The sequence below is a fragment of the Crocodylus porosus genome, unplaced genomic scaffold, assembly GCF_001723895.1.
Source record: "Crocodylus porosus isolate Cpor-Errol unplaced genomic scaffold, CroPor_comp1, whole genome shotgun sequence".
In the NCBI taxonomy this organism is placed as follows: Eukaryota; Metazoa; Chordata; order Crocodylia; family Crocodylidae; genus Crocodylus; species Crocodylus porosus.
In genome coordinates, this window is record NW_017728909.1 from 13,715,406 (window position 1) to 13,735,782 (window position 20,377).

Consider the following 20,377-nt stretch of genomic DNA (forward strand, 5'->3'; position numbering starts at 1 on the left):
AGGAGAGTTTCTGAAGTGGGTTCTCTGTGTACTGGTTAAAAAATAATCAAGGTTGTGGGTATTCAAGCACTGTAAAAACCAACATGAATCATCACCTTTTACTCAAATCAAACCTAAACTGAATTTTCTTCGAGGGTCGGATTAGGTCAGCTGAGCCTTAAACGTTCACTTACATGTCGGAGCTTTTTTGGGCCAAGTTTTTACTTTGGTTGCACTCGCGCAAAAATCCAGTTGACACTGGCTTTCTTAGGCTCTTGAACCCTGGTGGTCAGGTTCAGGCATTATACTTTTACCGGTATAAGTGATTGGAACTGGTCGATAGCCATAACAGAAGTTCGGCACACAGAGGGTGCATCTACACGAGATACAAAAAGCTCGGTAGACTAATACTACTGCACATTAGTGTGGTGCAGTGACAGTAGTGCTAATACACAGTAGGATTAGTCTACCAAACATTAGTGTCATATAAAACATGTGCCAGTGCTACTGCGCAGCAGCACCTTTTCAAGTGCATTAAGTTAGTACCTGCTATTACAGCATATGGCATATCAATGCACGTGTACTCATGTCCAGAGACTGGTTTAAAAATGGCAGAACCTGGTCTAAGATTTGCACCCCCCGCCCCCACCAAAGGGGAAATGTGTGTCCTGGTCACTACCAATATAAACTATACTCCTTGCAGAAAACCGCATAACTTAGATCAGTTCTGCCTCTGGCTTTTTGAATGTCCATGCCTCATCTGAGTTTGCTGCTTCCAGCTGGGAGCAGAGCACTGCCAGGGTGAGAGGGCTGACATCCTCACTCATATTGGGAAGTGCTACAAAATGCCTGGAGAATGCACCTTCCTTCTCCGGCCCAGCAAGGAGATTAAAGAGATCTGGATCATCTAAATCAGCTGCAGGTGAATCACCTGAACTGACTTTTGGATATTTATCTACTCAAGATCACCCAACCTCTCGGAAGCTAGTTCATCACTGGTTATTCAACTTAATCCAATGTTTTAACTGATTGGATCCCACTCATGCTTTGGGAGGACTGCAACATATAACGCACCGCATGCATTTGAACAACTGCTATGTTAAGCTGAATCGCTGCTTGTGCTTTGTCAGCCCCCCAGGATAACACTTGTTCTTCCCAGAACAGAGGATGGTGAAACAACCCCTCTCCATGACCCCTTCAACCATTTAATCTAAATGGCAACATGGGAAGGCCACTGCAAGGAGCAACAGGGGTAGTAACAGCCTCCACGACCATAAAGTACTTGGCTTCGCTACTGAAAAGGATACCTAATTAGGAGAGAGGGTTGGGGGGATGGGAAGTTGAATGGAGGGGCACTGTAGGGCACTGAACAGTAACTCATTTGCTCCTGGCCTGGGCCTGATTCAAGCTAACAGCCCACAGTGAAAAACAAAGTTATCATGTTACACAGCCACGAACCATTCAATCCTCATTCCTGCTATTTGCCTGTATGTCAGGGAAGCCCTTGGTTCACCAACATGGCGGCATGGCCTCTCTTCTCTACCCATGTCACTTTTATAATCCATCACAGGCATCTTGGAGGAGGGACATTCATTCAACCCCTTGCAAACTTCTCCCAGCTTAGACAGACGATAATAAAGTGGCCACAGCGTGGTTAGGCAGAAACATGCCCTGCCTTGCGGTGACATTGTAAAAAAAAGGTTTAAAGGAGGAAAGGAAAAGGCAGAAAGAAAAACATGCGTGAGTGGGGGAGAGGGGGGGAAGACAACGATCTGAGACTTTCAATGGGAATGTCCAAAAATAACACAAACAGGATCTCCCTGCCATCTGCTCCAATCCTCTCTGAATGGCTTTCAAAGCAAAAAGCCCAGCCAAAACCTGACAAACAAAGCACTGAGCATCAGTTTTAATGGAATACCAATACTGTGTCCCCCTTCCCCTGTGCGCGCACACACACACACCTTCCACACCCCTCCAGTTGCCAAATAAATGACAGTATGCAAAAAGATTTGCTTCGGTTAGGAGGCTGAATAAACAAGGAATAATTTTGCAAGTGCTCCCATATGTCTCCGCTTCTCTGCTTACAATGGACCCTAATAAGATTTGCCATAACTAATTCATTCTTTCACACCGTTACACCATTCTCCACCTTTCAAAAAATTTAAATTCCGTCTCCGATCCCATATGCATTTTTTTTTCCTTTTGCCTCCACGCAACAGAAGCCCAAGGGTTTCAAACAACAAAGCCTCCCCGTCGCAGAACAAATACTTTCAGCTGAGTTTCAACCCAAAACGTAGTTTTAGGCCTCGTTTTTGCCGAAGCTAAAGGAACAGAAAAGTGCTCATCATTTATTTTCTCTCAATTTTCTTCATGCCAATAAAAAAAAAGAAAAGAAAAGGAAAGGGGGACGAAACAAGGAAGAGCTGTAAATTCAAACCTAAAAGCATTGTATGGGGATGTGTAAAGGAGAAAGTGGAACTGAATGGCTACCAAAGACAATGGACTCTCATGTGTTTTATCTCGTTCAAGCTCAGCAAAGTACCCAAAACCAAACAAACAGCGGGGATGCTGCAGAGATAAATGCAGCATTTAAAATGTGATCCGAGTGAGTCAACTGAAATTTCTGTAACCTAAGCAGAGCGCCTAGGTGTTGCGATGAGTGGTGATTTGTGAATGCGTGAGATGAGGGACACAACACAAATAAAGATTTTATAAACAAAAAAAGTGAGCTGTCCTTTCTTGTGGACCCATCTATGGCAAAGCATGCACATCTAAAACCAATTGGTTTGGTCCCCCACCTCCCACGGTACATTGTTAAACTTTTCTATCAAAAGTTATCCACCCCTTTGAAAACCCTGAAGCCTAAATGACTTGAGAAAACACAAGATTTCCCCCCGCACTTTCTTTCCCCATCCTCCAGTGATGGCAGATCTTGCCCATCCCCCTCCAGCACACAAATGGCCTACACATTGAGTTGGGGGGATGGGAAGCGGGGGGGGGGGTTGCAATTACTGCTCTTTATTATTAAGAGGAACATGGTGGGGAAGGGGTGGGGAGGGAAGAACGACCCTGCTTCTCAGGAGGAGGAGGGAGGTTGTGAGGAATCTGGCACAGGAGTTAATTTGCAAGGCCTAAAATTGGGAGCAAAGGTCAGACATAATCTAAAGGAAAGAAGCGTGGTCAACCGGTAGGTCAGCACTCTGCAGAGAGCGCTGGTGGCCCCGTGTAAGACACCTGAATGGGGAGCTGCAAGGCTAGGGACAACCTCAGCGCCAGGAAAAGGCCTGCAAGGGACAGGCTGGGGAAGACCCAGCACCTGCCAATGGCTATGCACCATTCGCATGCATCCTGCCCAAATCTGAGATAGACTCGCTTGTCTAGGTCCCCCACTGAGCACCCCGTGACAAGCAATACCCAGCAGCCTCTGTCACTACTTCTGCCCTCTGCTTCTTAGCGCTGGGCTGGAGCGAGCAGTGCACTTAAACCACCTTGACTCTGTTCCTACCCTGGAAGGCATGGTGAAGAGCCCTCCTTTCCTACTGCCATTGCCCTTTCCCTCCTCACTTCCCTTGCCCTCAGTCTAGCCTCCGACAGTTGGCAGCACTCTCTCCACGCGTGGCCCAATCTTCAGAGCCGTGCAAAGGCGACAGCCCTGTTCTGTGGTTAAGGCACTTGCCCGAGACTCATGGGATCTGGGTTTGATTCCCAGCCTTGACACAGACTCTGTGTGACCTAATCCGTTTGCACCTCAATCCTCTGTTAAACTAGGAACATATTTCTCCAGCCCAGATGTGCGTGGGGAAAAAAGATATTTTCTAACAATGCTGAAATACTATTGCAAAGGGAGGGCATAAAAGGAGAGTGACCAGGCCCAAATGGACATCTCTGGTTTCATCTTCTCACGTCCCCTCATTTCACTCCTCTTTCCACCTAAAGTGCAAGATGACTTCTCTCAATCAGCAGGAACAGCCTAAAACAGAAGACCATTTTCTCTTTCCCTTTTCAACTCTCAATGCCCTTTGCATCCACTGCTAATAACCTTAGTGTCATTCTTGATCACAAACTTTCCTCTTTTTCTGGTGTCTCCCAGGCCTGCGACTTGGGCTATTGGCCTATGATGTTGGCCTGCAGCTGGGCCTACTGGCCTGCAACTTGGCCTACAATATTGCTGTTATGTGCCCCTCAGCATCCAAAAAAACCCAAAATTTTCATTTTTCTCTGACCAGCTATTTTATTTCCCCTCCATGCTGGTCTCAAGCTTTGGCATACGGCCGCTGCCTTCTCACATCAACAAAGGGTAGCCCCTTTCCATCCCCACTGAACTCCAGGCATTCTCTCTCTATTTTAGGATCCATCTCCAGTTGCTCTCCTTGTTTCAAAAACCCTCTGCAAACTCATTGCTGGCAACATCACACCTCTTTCAGCTATGCAAGTGCTCCGATCCTTTCTGTCACTTGACACAATCTCCTTCATTAAAGGCAAGAGCCTGAATCCTTGCAGCTTCCACCATCTGGAAGGACAGCTTCCCATCTCTGCCGCATCCGCTACCTGTATTCTCACATCATCAGCTACACAGCATCTCCTCCCATTGCCAGTTCTTCCCCCTTATGTGCCTTTCCCTCTGTTTAAATCTGTGATGGAAGCTGCATGGCCCGCAATGCATTTGAAGTGTTACCCATTATTTGGAAAAAGATACTCATCGCTGTGAAAAATGCTGCAGCTCAGCGAGATGACAGTTCCCAAAATAAAGTGGCCAGGACTTTCATCAGGCCGTGAGGCTGCAGGAGAGACAAATGCAAGCAGGGTGGAGGGAGAGCATAAAGCACTTCTACTTTTTCTACTTGAGGATTAACACATGGGTTTTAAACAAGGGGACTCCCCTTTCCCAGCTGATAGCAGCAGCTGCCGCTTTTGACTCGCTCATGGAATGACAGGGAGTCGAATCAAAGAGAAAAGAAGAAAGAGGACAACCTTTCCTTGGGGAGCAGGAAACACAATACCGGCCCTTCTCATGCCCCTGCAAATACTGGCTTCACTTTGGGTTTTTTTTCTTTGGGAACAAAGGGAATTTGGTATTTTTCAAAATTCTTCTGAAAGCCAACTCAGCAGATGGTTCTTTCCATACCGAGAGAGGGAAGGAGGAGGGGGGAACCCTGCCAGGATGCAGATCACTGAGATGTGACAAAGATGGGCACGGTGCAGTGGCCTCTGACCCAAGGATTTCACAAAGGGTTGTTAAGCCACGTGACCAAGATGGGTTGTGTTGCCTAGTGCAACTAACAGGCAGTTGCTGTATACCCTGGTTATAGACTGGACTTTAATAATGTGAAATAGGAGAAAGATCAGAGAGACCAACATCTTTTTCATCTTTTGTCTGTGAATTTAGCATGACTCATTCTTGACCTGTAGCAAGAGGAATCACAAACGTCCATGCTGGCTGCAAGTACACTTTTGCATTTGAACTCCTGCAGGGAAACCCAGAGAGCTAACCACAATGTGTTGTGGTTCACTCCCTCACATCCAGACCCCTCTGTCTCAGCAGCTGACTTCCCCACCCAGGTTTTTCCCATTTTCTGGGAACTTTATATACTTCCAGTTACAGTTCCCCACTTTAGTGGTGCCTTGATCAGGCCCCAAGATGCCATAGGTAGCAAAAATTGATGCCACCCTTTCCTAATTTTTGTTTCACATGGTCAGTCCCAATTCCAGGCTCTCAAACCCACATGCTGTAGTTGAATTTTGGGGGGAGTCACAACCCCATTTATAAGTACTGTTGCTGTATTTGGTGTCATGACCCCTAGTTTGGGAGCCATTCATCTACACTGCCCATGTAAAAATAACTTTTGGAGTCAATGAGCATGGATCCTGGTCACTCCAGAAGGGAAAGGAAAATGGTTCCCTCCACAGCGCATCAATACCACACCTGAAATCCACTGCACGAGCAGCTGTGCAAAGTGCCTCGTGCTGAAGTCAGGGGTGAAATGCCCATAAATTTCAACTGCGGCATGCTGAGATACATTGCTCACAAGGGACCCACTAGCAGCTCCTGGCAGTCCCAGGAACCAATACCCCGAACTCCGAAAAGGCTGGCAGTAATTCCCAGTGGAGTTGTTTTCATAGCAGGAAACCCTTTTTTTTTTTAAGTGGGGCAAAGCAGGATATAATTATGAGTAAAGAAATAAAATTAAGAAAAGATTATAGAAGAGGGCATGGGGAATTAAGTCCACCACCAAAGAATAGGATCTCTACAGTAAACCTGGACCTGTCATTCATATGTCGTTTAAAAAATGTATACATCTGCTGTAAGATGTACAATAGACAAGGTTGTATCCAGAAAGGGCAGGAGGCTCCTGATGTAGAGATGCCTGGTAATGCTGCTCCAGCGACAGTGCTGTCTGTGTTTCCATCAGAAACTTCTGTTTTCAAGGGTCTTACAATATCCAGCCCTAGAATGGTGTTCAACAGACAAGATCTCAGCCCAGAACTATTTGCCACTCTCTTTTTTCTCTGTTTTGTTTAATGCCATCACAGAAACAAAACCAAAAAAGAAAGATAAAAAATGGAATTCAGGCTGTGAAACAGTCTTCCCAAAAGCTCTGAATGCCAGACTTGGAGACTCAGATGAGCAAAGGAGCTGGAAGTAAAGGCAGAAACTGCTGTATCCATCTTTTTCCTCCTTTCTATGGCACAAGCCTGTAACCTACCAAGCTGTAACCAACAGGAAGAGACCCTAGTCTCAGGGATTGAAGGCTTTGTGGTAAAGCAGCTGTGCTTGGCTGAGGGACATCTGTCACAGGCATTTAGTGTGATCCTCAGATAACTGGACCTCATTTTCCAATCTATGAAGTGGATGTAACACTATTTTCTCTTCTCTTTTTTTTTTTCTATTGCAGTTATAAGCTTAGCCTAGGGACATTTTCTATAGACTAGGGGCAGACGTTATGCATAAACTGGTTAAAATGATCACGAACTGATTTAAACCTGTAACAGAACAGAAGTTCAGTGCACATAAACCAGTTTCAAAATGGCTGAAACTAGTATAAGATAAACCTGGTTGAATGTAGCATCAGACTTAACTGATTTGGGTCAAACCAGTTTATGAAACTTCTGTCCCAGACCCGTTTGTAGTTCATGTTAAATCACATGTCTCCCAGCATCCCAGCATGCTTTGCAGCCCTGGGTTGGGCTGTGCTGTCTGTCTGCTCCAGCAGAAAAGGGTTGGGAGGGAGAGAGAGGCAGGGTCTGCCCCCTTCAGCAAACCCTGGCTGGTGTCTGGGGCCAGGTAAATCCCCGCTTCCCCCAGGTAAAGCCCCTGTCTCCCAAGTACAGAGCTGCCCTGCCCTGCTAAACTTCCCGAAAGTTACTGCTGGCTGTAACTGTGGACTACAAATCCCAGAGGCACCTGGAATCAGGAAAAAGGGGTGATGAGAAACCCTGCAGAGTCCTGCTGGTATAATTCTGGACTGAAAATCCCATAGACCTTGGGAGCAGCAGGAAGAGGAAGTGCCAAAGAGCCGTGCTCCACCCCCCGCCCTCCTCCCATCTTCTGGCCTGAGCCACCACAGGCATGTGGCTGGATTTTCTGAATCAAAGGTAAATGTGTGCTCAGTTGTTTCTCAATTTAATCTTTGCAGCTTAGACTAACCTGCAAAGACTGAATTGATTCAGCCTTGGGCTTTTTAACTGTCTGTACTAAGCCTATGTGCCAGAGCCAAAAAGGTATTCAAGTACCTAAATTCCTTTTAATTTCAATGAAAGTTTAGGAGTCAGGGCTTTTGGACCTGGCCCTTACTATAGACTTGTACAGTACTCTCAGGTCAGGCCTTTAGCCACTACCATTATGTAAATAATACTTTCCTTCCCTCCTAGGTGGGTTTTCTCAGGCTCCCACTAACTCTTGCCTCCTAATATTAATTGGATTCAGGTTGGGATTTAAATGTATATAATGAGCTAGAGACAGCATTTCCCATATTGAGATGAAGGAGTCAGACTTGACTGGTCTAATTTATTCCAGAGGTCATGCTAAGAGAGGAAGGGAAATGGCCTTCAGAAAACACAGTAAACCAGGCCTGGGCTGGTTCTTGATGGTCACTTATCAAATGGCCTTGTTTTCTTGATAACCTAGTCTGTCACTTGTGTGTCATCATTATTTCAGGAAATTATTCTGTATCAGCTTCAGAAGTAGAAAAGGTCTAACCTTTCCTTAAAAATGGCTACGGAGCTTGAGCTATTCGCTATGGCTGTGTTTTCCTTAGGTGCAGGGAAAAAGTCCTGGAGTGAAGAGTGCCTGTGAGGAAACTCAACACAACCGTGCTGTGGTCCCACCTCTTTAGGACTGGTAGTGCAACTACATAGCCCTGTTACACTAGTGTGCACCACATGCCCCATGCACAACCAGGTTTCAAGCAGTTTTATTGACTTTTCACTTTTGTGTGGGCAGAGTTGTGCCCTGAAAGGGAGAAGGGTTGTGGGTGCAGTACTATTTATGTGCTAATGAGAGAGATTTGAGAAAAGGCTGAGCAAGGGGTGACAGTGTGCATGCAGAGGACAGTAGGGGTGAGTATATGGGAGAAGTGTGGGGGGAGAGGGGGTGAGAAACGCTGAGCCTGAGTGCACACGTGTACAAGAGAGGATGTGAAGGGCTGAAGGGAGCCGGAAAGTGTCAAGAGAGGTGAACTTCAGGAGACAAAGGAGAAAGGGGCATGTCAAGTAACCTGCATTAACCTGGAGGACAATGTAAAAGTGAGTTGTTTCGAAATGCAGCCGGCATGCGCTGACTTGGCTGACTCTTTACACCACTGGACCTGAAAAGCTCCTTGTGCAAGCTCTTTTCACTGGGTTCTGCAGGAAAAGTGGAAGAGGTGGGTCAGCCGCAGCACGCCGGTCTCCATGCACGGCAGGGCCACACTTCCTCCGCAATCTGCCCTCAGCTGCTTTTAACTGGTTCCAGTCTCTTCCTGACCAAGCGACTCAGCATCTAACAAACAAACTGGCATGAAAAGCGGGTTTTTTTGTCATGTTTGGAAGAGAGGAGGCTTGCCCCAGAAGGAACAAAATGCAGGACTCTAAATAAGGATGAAAATGTGACAGGTGGCCATCTGGAAAAGGGCTGCTGAGGAATGAAAAAGACCCTCTACGTGGACAGGTTCTGGCTAGGCAGAAGCTCCCAAAATACTCAATTAGCAGCTTGAACGCGTTGGGACAAATCTTCCATAATTTCCTCTCTGTAACATTGTTCTGCCTTTACCCATACATTTTTTTAACTAGACAGCATTAAAAAAAAAAATAGCACTTCCAGCACACTGGTATCCCTGGCAGTCAAGTAGGGATGGATATTCTACAAGAGCATAAAAAGTGAGAAAGTCCCCTTTTATTCCCACACTGGAGATGTCTCGAACATGGCGGGCTGTGACCACTGCTCCCCATAACAGCAGCACTTGGGGAAGGAAATGCATTTCAGTGGTCATTGTTATGTTTCATTCTTACCCTCCTAAGTGCACTGCTTGCTTGCTTTTAATTTACTTTAATTATAGTTGGCAAAGGGATAGGAGTGAAGCAGGGCCAGGCAGGTTCATTTTCCCTACAGAGAATGCATGGGAGGATCTAGGAGCTTGAAAAGGTGTGGGTGCAGATGGTGTGGCACATCATCACATAAAACACAACACATATTTTTCTCCAGTTAAAGAGAAATGAGAAGCTTACTTAATATGTTAGGGGCCTAGCACTACATGATTCAGTTTAATATCAAAGCAAAAACAAATATAACCATATAGAAAAGCGCACTAATTTCTTGAATTACCTATTGAGTTTAAAAAATCTCACAAACTAGGCAAAAAAATAGCTAAAAGATAATAGAATCATAGAGAAGTTAGGCTGGAAGGGACCTCCAGAGGTCATCTAGTCCAACTCCCTACCTGAGGCAAGGTCATCACTATGCAAACCATCCCATACAAACCATAATCTAAATTCTACATAAGACTACCATCAGCATGTTTGCATTAGTCCTGTAGTCATCATAGTTAAACGTGCATCTCTTCCTCAGGTTCATAAAGCAAATTCTAGTCTTCTTGAGTGTCTTGACAGCACCTCCAATACTTCATCAGCAGTCATTTCTACACCTGAGTCACTACTGCCACACCTGAGTTAAGGTTTGCTGGGCTGCAAAATAGAATAGAGATAGTACCGGGAACGGCTCTCACCCAGCAAAGTTGCATAGTGGAACGTCAAGACCTTTGCAAAAGAGAGAAAGTTGTTGGCACCCGTGAAGTGAAGAGACATTAGTGCAAATCATGTAGATTATAATGAGCCATGAAGTCAACTGACTTCCTCAGTCCCACCTGAATAGAAAAACCACTGCTTCTCCCTGGAGAACGTCATTTTTGTTATTCTTCCTATGTACCAACGGCAAGGGCAGAGAAGTCCCAAAAGCCAGTCTATCCAGCTGCCACAGGACTCCCTTTGTATTAGGTGCTCATGTGGCTACAAATATCACTGAAGCGGCCCCTTTTCCTGCCCTTTGTTCCAAGTGGCAGGTCTCCACCACAACCCTCCCTATCCTGTGGGACTTCTGCACTGTCAAAATAATCCCTAGGGCTATCAGCAACCTGCATAGTTTAGAGCAGTCTCAAGGCTGCTTAATTCACTTTGGGGACCGGCCTGGCCTAGAGTGAACTTTAAGATTGAGGGGTCACCATGGGTTCCTTTGTGCCTGACTTCCTTAGCGATGTCAAACACTTGTTTCAGAGGCAACTAAAAATCTGCTCCTACAATTTGGTAGTATTACAACACTCAGCCATGATACAAATGAAGGTCCAAGGTAGCAGAAAGCCAAATTATTGAGCCTAAATGATGCGGTGCCATCTTTCTAAATGTGCAGCCCCTTAGTCTTGGTTTCAGCTCCGGACCCTTGTCCTGCAGAACTCGCTCAGCCTCTTCCAATTATTTCCTCTGCAAAGAAAGAGCCTGCCCAAATGCAGGGGGTCTGAAGGTGACCATCCAGCCAAAACAAATTCAAATTAAAAAAAAAGGGGGGGGGGGAAGAAAAGAGCTGGGCAGGGGGTGGAAATAAAGTTCTCCACTTAATTATACCTTCAAAAAAGAACCAGACCCGCCTTCTTGAGAACCGAGTGCTTACGCTGACTGCAAATCCTGGTTCAGATCCCACCGGGCGAGAGGAGATGCCCTTTTCAATGAGAAACAAACATGCCCCGTGAGCAATTTAATGATTGCGTATGCAAATCGCACGGGAAGGAGAGTGGTGCGGGGGTGATTTGACAGGAGACAGAGATGCCCGTGAGGACCTGCAGGGAAAGTGAAGCGTGCGGGAGGTGATCCAAAAGGGAAGGAGAGGATGGGCGCGAGGTGTGCGGGGCTCCAAAGGGAGAAGGATGTGACGGAGGGAATCCTTGAAGATAAAGCAAGAGCATGAGGAAATGCAAGGAGAGAGAGTGCTTGTGTGGAGGGAGGGGGAGTGAAAGGAAGAGAAATTCAAGGGGAAAAGACACTCGATAGGGGCTTCTTGCATGGGAACAGAACGGACCTGCCGAGATTGGGGGAAACCAAGGCCCGTGTATTAGAAAACCCAAGAACGTGGCTTCCTACAAAGCAACGTGAGGAAACTTTCCTTCTGTTACATTTGCCGCTGCTTATCTCTCGCTGATAAATGTATTCACCCTTTTTAAGCATTAGGGGAAAAAAATGGAGTTTACATCCCCTGAAGCAGTGAATTATGCATATGAGGGAAACTCGAAAGTTTGGCACAGGGAGGGGAAAAAAAAAAATCAAGTGTTTACAGCAATAGTAAAATAGAGGGCAGCAAATGAAGAAAAACACAGAACTACTTCTCATCTGGGGCTTGTTAAACTCTGCGAAGCAGGCGTGGAAAAGCTGATGGATTGCGTCGCAGCATTTGGTGCCATGCTTTTAGTGCCCATCAAAACTGACAGTTTGTTTGCCCATTTCCGAAGGGAAATAAATGTCTTCTCTCTGATGGCAAATCCCAACCCGCTGCAGCCCGGCTGCAGGTGAGAAAGCAAACGCCACGTGCAGGAGTCTCTGCGCTGGTGGGATCAGGGAGTTGTGACATCAGTGGTGCAGCTGCCGTCGTGGCACGTGTGATGAGCTCCATTGCACAGAAACAATCTCTGGGGGTTACAAGTACCGACGTCTGGTGCCCCTATTGCCCCAGTAGACTGGAGAGTTAAAGTACTAATGGAAATGTATATAACCGGTTCATGTTCACAAACGGCTGAACAAAAACACTACCCCAGCTAAGATGCATCTCTATAGGAGCCCTGTGAAATGAGTAAGGAGCATGCCCTCACCTCCCCCTTCATTTTACAGAAGGGGAAACTTGATGTAAAAAAAATAAAACCCCAAAACCTTGGACTGAAAGCCCCAAGTTCCTGGACTGGAGCCTAAAGTTCAAGCCACTAGACCAAGGCTTCCCAAACTTGTAATTGTTTTTCTCTCCCATAATGGGTACCGCGCCCAGGCAGCCTGTCTCCTTAGATAGCCTCCCCTCCCATTCATGATCGCATAACGTCCCCAGGGCAATCGCTGCAGTGGCTCACGCGGAAAAGCAGCATGAGGAAAGTAACGTATGTTTACTTCTTTTAATAAAATGTAGCAGCTGGAATCAAAGAAAAGCCATCCGCACCACGTGATCGCGCCGCTCTCCGCAGACCACCGTTCGAATCCCCAGTGGTCCAGGCACCACACTTTGACGAATGATGCAAGCGCCTATACTGCCTAATTAACAGAACAGTGTAAGGCTACAGAACAGGCATATCTTCTTCCTCCCTAAGTGGCCTCTGAATAAACACTCTATCCCCAGTTCACAGCCCCTTTTACATTACTGGCATCACCGGTCCTTTGTGTACCCACATGCTGTTACTTAAATTGCTTCCATGTTTTCATTACTCGCCCTCTGTGCTATGTGTATTGAAACTCCTGCAAGCATACTGAAGAGGTATTTGGAAGCACTGGGGACTACTGGAGATGTGGCTTAAATTATTATGCAACAAACCTAAGTGATTTTTCAAGTCCTAATAGAGTTAGCTCCTCCTTAGGGGGAAAACACAAATCCAAGCATTACTCCTCTAGGTGTAAAACAGCCATTTCTACTGCTGATACATGAGCCTGTAGCTCGCGTTAAGGGTTATGAACAGCCCTCCGCCCGTGTAAGTCTCAGTGGGAGTTCAAGGCGACATGTAGCCCTGAATATATAACTTGGGTGGTAAACTGGAATAATGCTACTGCTCTCCTTCCCAAAAAAAGCCCCCCCCAAAAATCCAAATATATTGGGCCAAGCACTGAGCTGGCAAAAATCCAACTGAGGCATGCCAGTTGATGATTTGGCCCACTGGCTCAGTGTAGCGGTCCCAATTGCTGCAGTTCTTCCCATTTAATAATCCTCTTGGGTGTACGTTTATTAAAGCAATGGGACAGGAAACCAATATCATTTTGAAGAGAGAAATGCCATTTAAGCCGCACAAGTCTTGGGATGGTTGAAACAAGAGAGCACACGGTTTCTGTGTCTCGTACATAAATGGGGCTGACGATATTGTCTGCAAGCAAAGGCAAAAACTACCTCTGTGTGCTCTTCTACATGGGGAAAACCTTCAGCAGGACTAGGCCACCCCAGCCCCGGTGCAGTTCAAGTTTCGACTTGCAGAGTTTTCTCCTAGCCTCATGCTAACTGTATCTTTAAAAAAATATCTGTGCAGACGTCGTGACACGCCGCTCGGCCAAGAAAGCAACCACATGATTTAACAGTTGGAACCTTTGTCCTGCCTTTTTCCTACCTGTCTCTTGCAGTATCTGTCTTCAACTCCTGTTGCAACTCGCCTGAATTATTTAGGTAAGGGCCTGATTCTGCAACCCTTTTCATGAGCCGCCTTTAATCTTGTGGGAAATCTTGCTGGCTAAGCTCAAGCCTCCTTAGACTGCACATTGCTTAGGGTCAGGGGACTTGCTTTGACTGTAAAAATCCTCATTGTCCCCCTTCGAATGCCCACAAGATGCTTGACAATGCTTCGGCAGCTGGTGTGTTGTGGCCGTTGCTCATTATGCTAATCATAATCATCTCATTGTTACCTTGTGCTCCCCGTCTGTTTACTGAATTCACCTGTTGTCTTTGGCCATTTATTTCGATTCCGCCTGCCTCTTGCGTGTCTTTTCCCGGGGGGGTGTGCATGCGTGTTTATTCACGTGTGTATGTGTGTATGCACACTGCCTAACCCGAAGGGGCTCTGATCCCAGATGGAGACCTCTAGTGCCACAATATAGATATAAGTGATAAATGCTTAATGTAGCCAAGTTACAGCTGCTGAGATTTGTATCTCCTGCCCTCTAGGCAATTAACATCTCTTCATTAATATTGCGAGTGATGGGTGGGGAGGGTTGCATATAGTTTCTCTGTATTTTGCTTATGTGAGAGCTTTTCCTGGCTGGCTATAAAAACAAACTCATTACAATGCTCATATGTTCGAATGGGAATTAAAGTCTTATGAAAACCCACGCACCCTAGGGCATCCAAGTGCACTCAGACTCATCCCTGGAAGTTACTGGGCAGGACGTGTGTGCCAATCAGTACATTTCCACAACCATACACTTCTACATAGGCGATGTGTAGGGAGGGGATGGGGGGGGCACATGCCCCGAGACTGGCCGCCACCAGTGGTGCCACTGGCTTCTGTGGGCAGTCATTGCTTGCCACCCACCCCCCTGCTGCTAAAGCTGCCATTGGCTTCTGCAGGCGGTCGCCGCTTGCCACCCGCCAGCCCCCACCACCAACACCACCGCCGGCGTCTATGGGCAGTCCCCACTCGACGCCACCAACACCAATGCCGGCAGTTATAGACGGTGCCTGCTGACCACCATGGTGCCCCCCCACTCTCAGGAGGCACCAGTCATTCATATATTTCTATAACTCTAGACATGCAGTTACTGAGGGCCAGATTGCAATTTAGGTTGAATATTATCTTACGCAAGTCGCTCTGCTGGAATCAGTGGAATTATTTGGGTTTTAGGGTATTACTCAGTGTTTTTAAGAGGATCATGATCTGGGCCTGAGCTTCTAAGCTAATGAACAGATAGCCAGATACCTGGAAAACCACATCACAATGTATGGTTGGGTCAAATAAATCCCTGGCACCATTCCACTGAGCTAAAAATAAAACACACAATATGGTAATCACAAGGGGTCAGAGAAACCCATGGCTTTCGTTTCCACGAGTTCACACCCCCTAAGATTCACCTTCAGTTTGCAGTGAGGGAGGGCCATTTGTGCCTGAACGCTTGTCTCACTTCTCTACCAACTACACAGCTAGGCCAATAACAGATGCCACAAACAAATCCTCTCCTCTTATATACTTCCTGGACCATTGTGGATACAACATTCAACACCTCCCTCTGAAGCGTGGCTGAAATGGTTGTTTTGAACCTGCAGATCAAATTCATCTGTGAAGCTCAATTCAGTGGCAAATTTATCCCTGTGCCTTGCACGTGCCTTTGGGCACTAATCTGTCCAGGCCTGCTCACAGGTTTCATGACTACTGGTGATTCTTTCAGTGAATGGGCTCCAAGACTTGAGCACCCCAGGAAGTCTGTACACTGCCAATGTGTAGAAGATGAGGATTTATTCCCATTGCAGGAGAACACAGAGGCCTCAATCAGAACCAGAGCTCCATTTGCTAGGTACTGCACAGACACCTCAAAAATAAAGGGCCCTGACTCAAAGATAGCCTGTGCTGCTTAAAATTCAAACAAAATTGCTTCAAATGTGCCCAGAAAAGCACTTGTGTTTGCTGAGGATTGAGTACCCAACAAGTTACTGAAAACCAAACCAAACACATTGCCTGAAACATGTCTGATAAAGGAAAAGATGTTTCCCTTCTAATCCTTTTCTCCTGCTGAAGCACATTTGGCAAAGCCAAAAGAAAGCATCCACATTTCCCAATTTAAAGAAGAAATTTCAGCCCAAAAGGATATTTCAAGAAAATGATAAGCACCTGGAAGAAAATGAGGCTTATAATGGAAGTATTTTCTCAACCATAAAAATAGTGTTGCTAGCACAATGCTGTAATCAAGAGTAATGGAGCCCTTAGCCCGGTATATGGGAAGGAATTCAATTGGTCTCAGTGCACATACCTGTATTTTAAAAGGCAGTCCAAAGCTTAACAGTCCAAAGGGTTGAGCATTTGTGTTCAGACGCACCACGGTTGAAAATGGGGCACATCGTTTAATGTAATTATTCATCTTTCACTGAGATCACATACAAAACAGAAAAATCCCGAGAAGGTCTGGTAAGCTTTTGACCCCTTTCAGTACAGGTTAACATGAAGGCTCATTCCCAATCACAGGGAGGACTTTGCAAATTGATGCCTCTTAATCTGGGACAGTCTACTTCTATAGCCTGCCCCCAGTCACTAGAAGAGCAACTGGTCCATAGCTGCATGAACTCATGCAAACTATACAGCCCCTTCATGGGAGTCTTCAGCCCCGCAGACCCTTCTCACCCACAAAAAGCATAGATAGAAAAGCCCGTCACATCCCATCCTCTTTTGGCAACAAAGATGGTCACCGTTATTTCTGCAAAAGCAAACTCCTAGCAGCCAGGCCCCAGTTGTGCCCTCCGAGGCAAGCAGCTGGCTCCCAGCCCCATTCCCAAGACAGCCATGGGTCCACACCATCGTTGCTGGGAGTTGCGTGCATGCCCCCATGGCAGAATTTGTTCCTCATTGTTTAGGATGTCTGATCACATTACCTCACTTTCACATTGAGCCCAGTCTTGTGTTAAAAAACATGCAGAGAGTAGGGAACCAGCTCAGTTCATCAGCTGTGAACAGCTAGTAAAGAGCAGAAATAAATAAATGGCTGCACAAGCATGTGAGGTTCCCTTACCTTCTTTTTGAAGTGCCCTCTGTCCTCCTCTTTAGTCGCTTTGCTATTTTTCCCAGCTCTGGAGAGTTTCTGATCCCCAGACTGCTTGATGGTGATCTTGATCTCGGGTGGACAGATATAGTTCTCCAGGTTCTTTGGGGGCTTCTTAGCTCTCTTGGTGGTCTGGATTTTCAGTTTTAAACTCCCCTCTGTGAAGTTTGCTTCCTTGATGGAAAACTCCTGCTCCTCCAAGCCATCCCCGGCCACCCATTTCTCGCTGTCTGCATTGGAAGTGGAATCCACATCTCTCCCAGAACCCAGCTCATCCTCTTCCTCTGGCTCCATCCTTTCTCCACTCACTGGGATCCCTTTCCCGGAGCCTGAAGCAGGCAATATGGTTTCCCCCGCGCAGCTGGAAGCAGGTGGAGGCTTTGCAGAGGCAACAGTAGCTGGCAAGAAATCCGCCTCGCCTCCCCTTTGCCGGGAGCTGCCTAAGGACTCCCGTGGCTCCATGGCAATCCCACAATGCACGGGAGTTTTATAGGAGGGAAAAGGGGAGAAGGGAAGGTGATGAGGAGAAGCAGGGAGGGCAATCCCAGGGACTGAATGATAACTGTCTGTAGACTTTTAGAGGCCCAGTAGTCCAGACACTGCAAAGAGCTCAGAAGAGATCAAATCTGCAACTGTTGAAAAAAAGAAAGAAGAAGAAGGAAGTCAGGACTTACACGTGTATCAAAAGGCAACCGGAGGAGCGGCCGAGGTAGAGGTGTGCCGGGCTTCCCCCATTCCAGCGGGTACCAAGTGCCTTCTGGAAGCCCTGAGCATCTTCAGAGAAGCAAATGAAAAGTTAACCATGCTCAGGACCATTCACCATAGGTGGTGTTTGAAGCAAAAAGGGATCACGGCACGTACACCGCACTTGAGACGAACTGGATAAACACACAGAGAGAGAACAAAGGCATATACTTCCTATATACAACTTCAGAAATAAATTCTTTATGGTGAGGGTTCCCGAAATCTGGAATGGGCTTCCAAGGGAGGTGGTGCTGTCCCCTAGCTTGGAGGTATTCAAGAAGAGATTAGACTGGCACCTGGCTGGGGTTACTTAACCCCGGTGTTTTTTCCTGCCTAGAGCTGGGGGTCGGACTTGATGATCTACAAGGTCCCTTTTGACCCTAGAAATCTATGAAATCTAGTTGCTTAGATTGGGACTAGAATGGAGGTGGGGGTGGAGGGATTACTGCCCCATAAACATTTCCTGGATCTCAAAATATTTCCCAATTCACATTAAGATTAAACCAGAGCCCCTTTAAAAATTTCTAAAGACCTTCCCACCTGAATTTAGCCAAGAGTCCAGGGGGGTTAGGACCCTAACTCAAGATATTTGGGCTCCTCTGAATCAGACAAATCCTTGACGAATGCCTGAGTTGTGGCATAAATAGTTTTTCTGTGCTGGGGCTCACAAAGCATCTTGCTGGAACAGCGCCACTTCATATAAATAGGTAAATGTCCACTTGAGTAAATACAGACTAACTCTCACCTGGAGATTTGGGCACACTCACCTGCAATGGCAAAGATGGGGGCACTTGAAATTAGTGTCCGTCCTATGCTATGGGACAGACCCTACTGTTAAGGGCTCTACAGGAAACCCTGAGGCCAACCGTTCTGACAAGTAGTAGCAGCAGCAGGTACTTCCCTGTTTGGAGGCCCAACTGGAAACACCTTCAAAAGACCTGGTTTTTAGAAAGTGCTTCTGTTCTTTAAAAAAAAAAACAGTTGACTCAAGCTGGGCACCTAAAAGTAGAAGCCCCCAATCACTATCCATTTATTAAACCTTTGGCCTGAACTTACAGGAAAATTGCCAACTTTTCTATAGAAACAAAACAAAAAAAAATCTGCACGTTTCATGCAGCATTACGTAAGGATCCGTTCAAATGCCAGGCGCACAGTGAATAATACACGTGGGAATCGACTGCAATCAAAATCTTAAAGCAAATAGGGATTTCCTAGCCCACGCTCAATGCTGTATAAGTGAGACCAGGAAACAGCACTGTTGCCAGCCACCACATTAGGACGGCATCATTAGCAGGTTCCCTGGACATGGTCCACTATCATGTTGTCATCGAGACACCATTCACCGGGGGAAATCACAGACGCTCTTTGTGGCTACTGCAATTTGCACAGCTCACTTTTTTTACTCTTTAAATTTCTTGGTTGACTTTAGCTTCAGCAGACACCTCCTCCCAGTTACACTGGGATTTTACGGGACTATGGAGGGAGATCACCCATTTGACCGAGGTCTACAGAGCTAGTGACAAAGCCTTTGTTAGACTCAAACTTTGTGAAAAGGTTCGGTGCCCTCAAACCAGATCCCAGTAGACCCTAAGTCACAAAAAAAGCAATGTAAGTGATAGAAAACCTGCAATACTATCACTGTGACCTGGTTAAGGCCGGCGTTTGTACACGTGAGGGGGGTTTAGTCCTTAGGGCTGCATTATATGCCCCCTAAATTGAAACGGTGAGTTTTTAATTGAAACCCACCATTTCAATTTAGGGTTTTCCGTCACCGTTACGGCAAGAGGCTCAATCCTTTTTTTCTGGCGGAGCCTGTCCACGGCTGGGGGGTGAGCTACTGGTGGGCCAAGTGGCCCCTGAGCTGTGGGGGGCCCTGGTCTTCCCTCCACAGTGGCGGTGCCCCCTGGGGCCACCTGGGCACGCTGCTAGCAGGCCAAGTGCTGCCCCAGCTCAGAGGCAGCACCTAGCCTGATCCAACTCTTCGCTGGCACAGCACCTGGCTTGCTAGTAACCCAGCTGGGCGGCCCTGGGGGGCACTGCCACTGCAGAGAGAAGGAGCAGGGCCCCCCGAGCCTCAGGGGCTGCTCAGCCCACCAGCAGCAGCAGAGGTGGGCAGACCCTGCCAAAAAACAGAAAAAGTATCAGGCCTCTTGCTGCTTCTGCCTTCAGCACATGCCTGCTGAAAACAGAAGCAACGAGGGGACGGATCCTTTTTTTTTCTGTGGAGCCTGCCCGCCTTTCCCATGGCTGGAGAGTGAGCTGATTTAATAGCTGCAAAGCACCATTGCAAACTAAACTACGTCGGGATGCAGTTTAGTTTGCAATGATATAAACTCATTAAAAACCTCTAAAACCCCTGCACGTGTACAGCGCGATGCCATTACACTCCACAAAGTGACATTTTTGTCACCTGCACATGGTAATGGCGTCAAGTGTACAAGCGCCCGCGGTGGTTTCTCTGGCTCATGAAAGGGGAACATTGGTAGGGCAGCATAAGGAAATACTCAAGTTGCATCTTTTCTGGGAATGAAGACCAGGACAGCAGTCTCCAGGGCTGTTGTTTGCTGGCTCTCGCACAAGTGGTAACTGAAATGGGTTGGAGGAAAGTGCGCAGGGTCGAGCAGGAAGCAGACATGAGTTCTAGTTCTGATTTTGCCATTGGTTCATGGTGCGATCTCTACCTCCTCTCATTTTCATGAAATGGTAGATAACAATCCTT

The 20,377-nt window shown here is 46.8% G+C and overlaps 1 protein-coding gene across 1 annotated transcript in view; it reads right to left on the reverse strand.

Annotated features, from left to right (window-relative positions):
• Positions 1 to 17,566, reverse strand: part of SETBP1 (SET binding protein 1) — a 325,029-nt gene extending 307,463 nt beyond the window's left edge. Inside the window, exon 1 of the mRNA XM_019531682.1 lies at positions 16,885 to 17,566. Coding sequence (XP_019387227.1) covers positions 16,885 to 17,376 — 492 coding nt within the window. The 5' untranslated portion in view covers positions 17,377 to 17,566. The remainder of the gene's footprint in view (positions 1 to 16,884) is intronic.
• Positions 17,567 to 20,377: the final 2,811 nt, after the last annotated feature.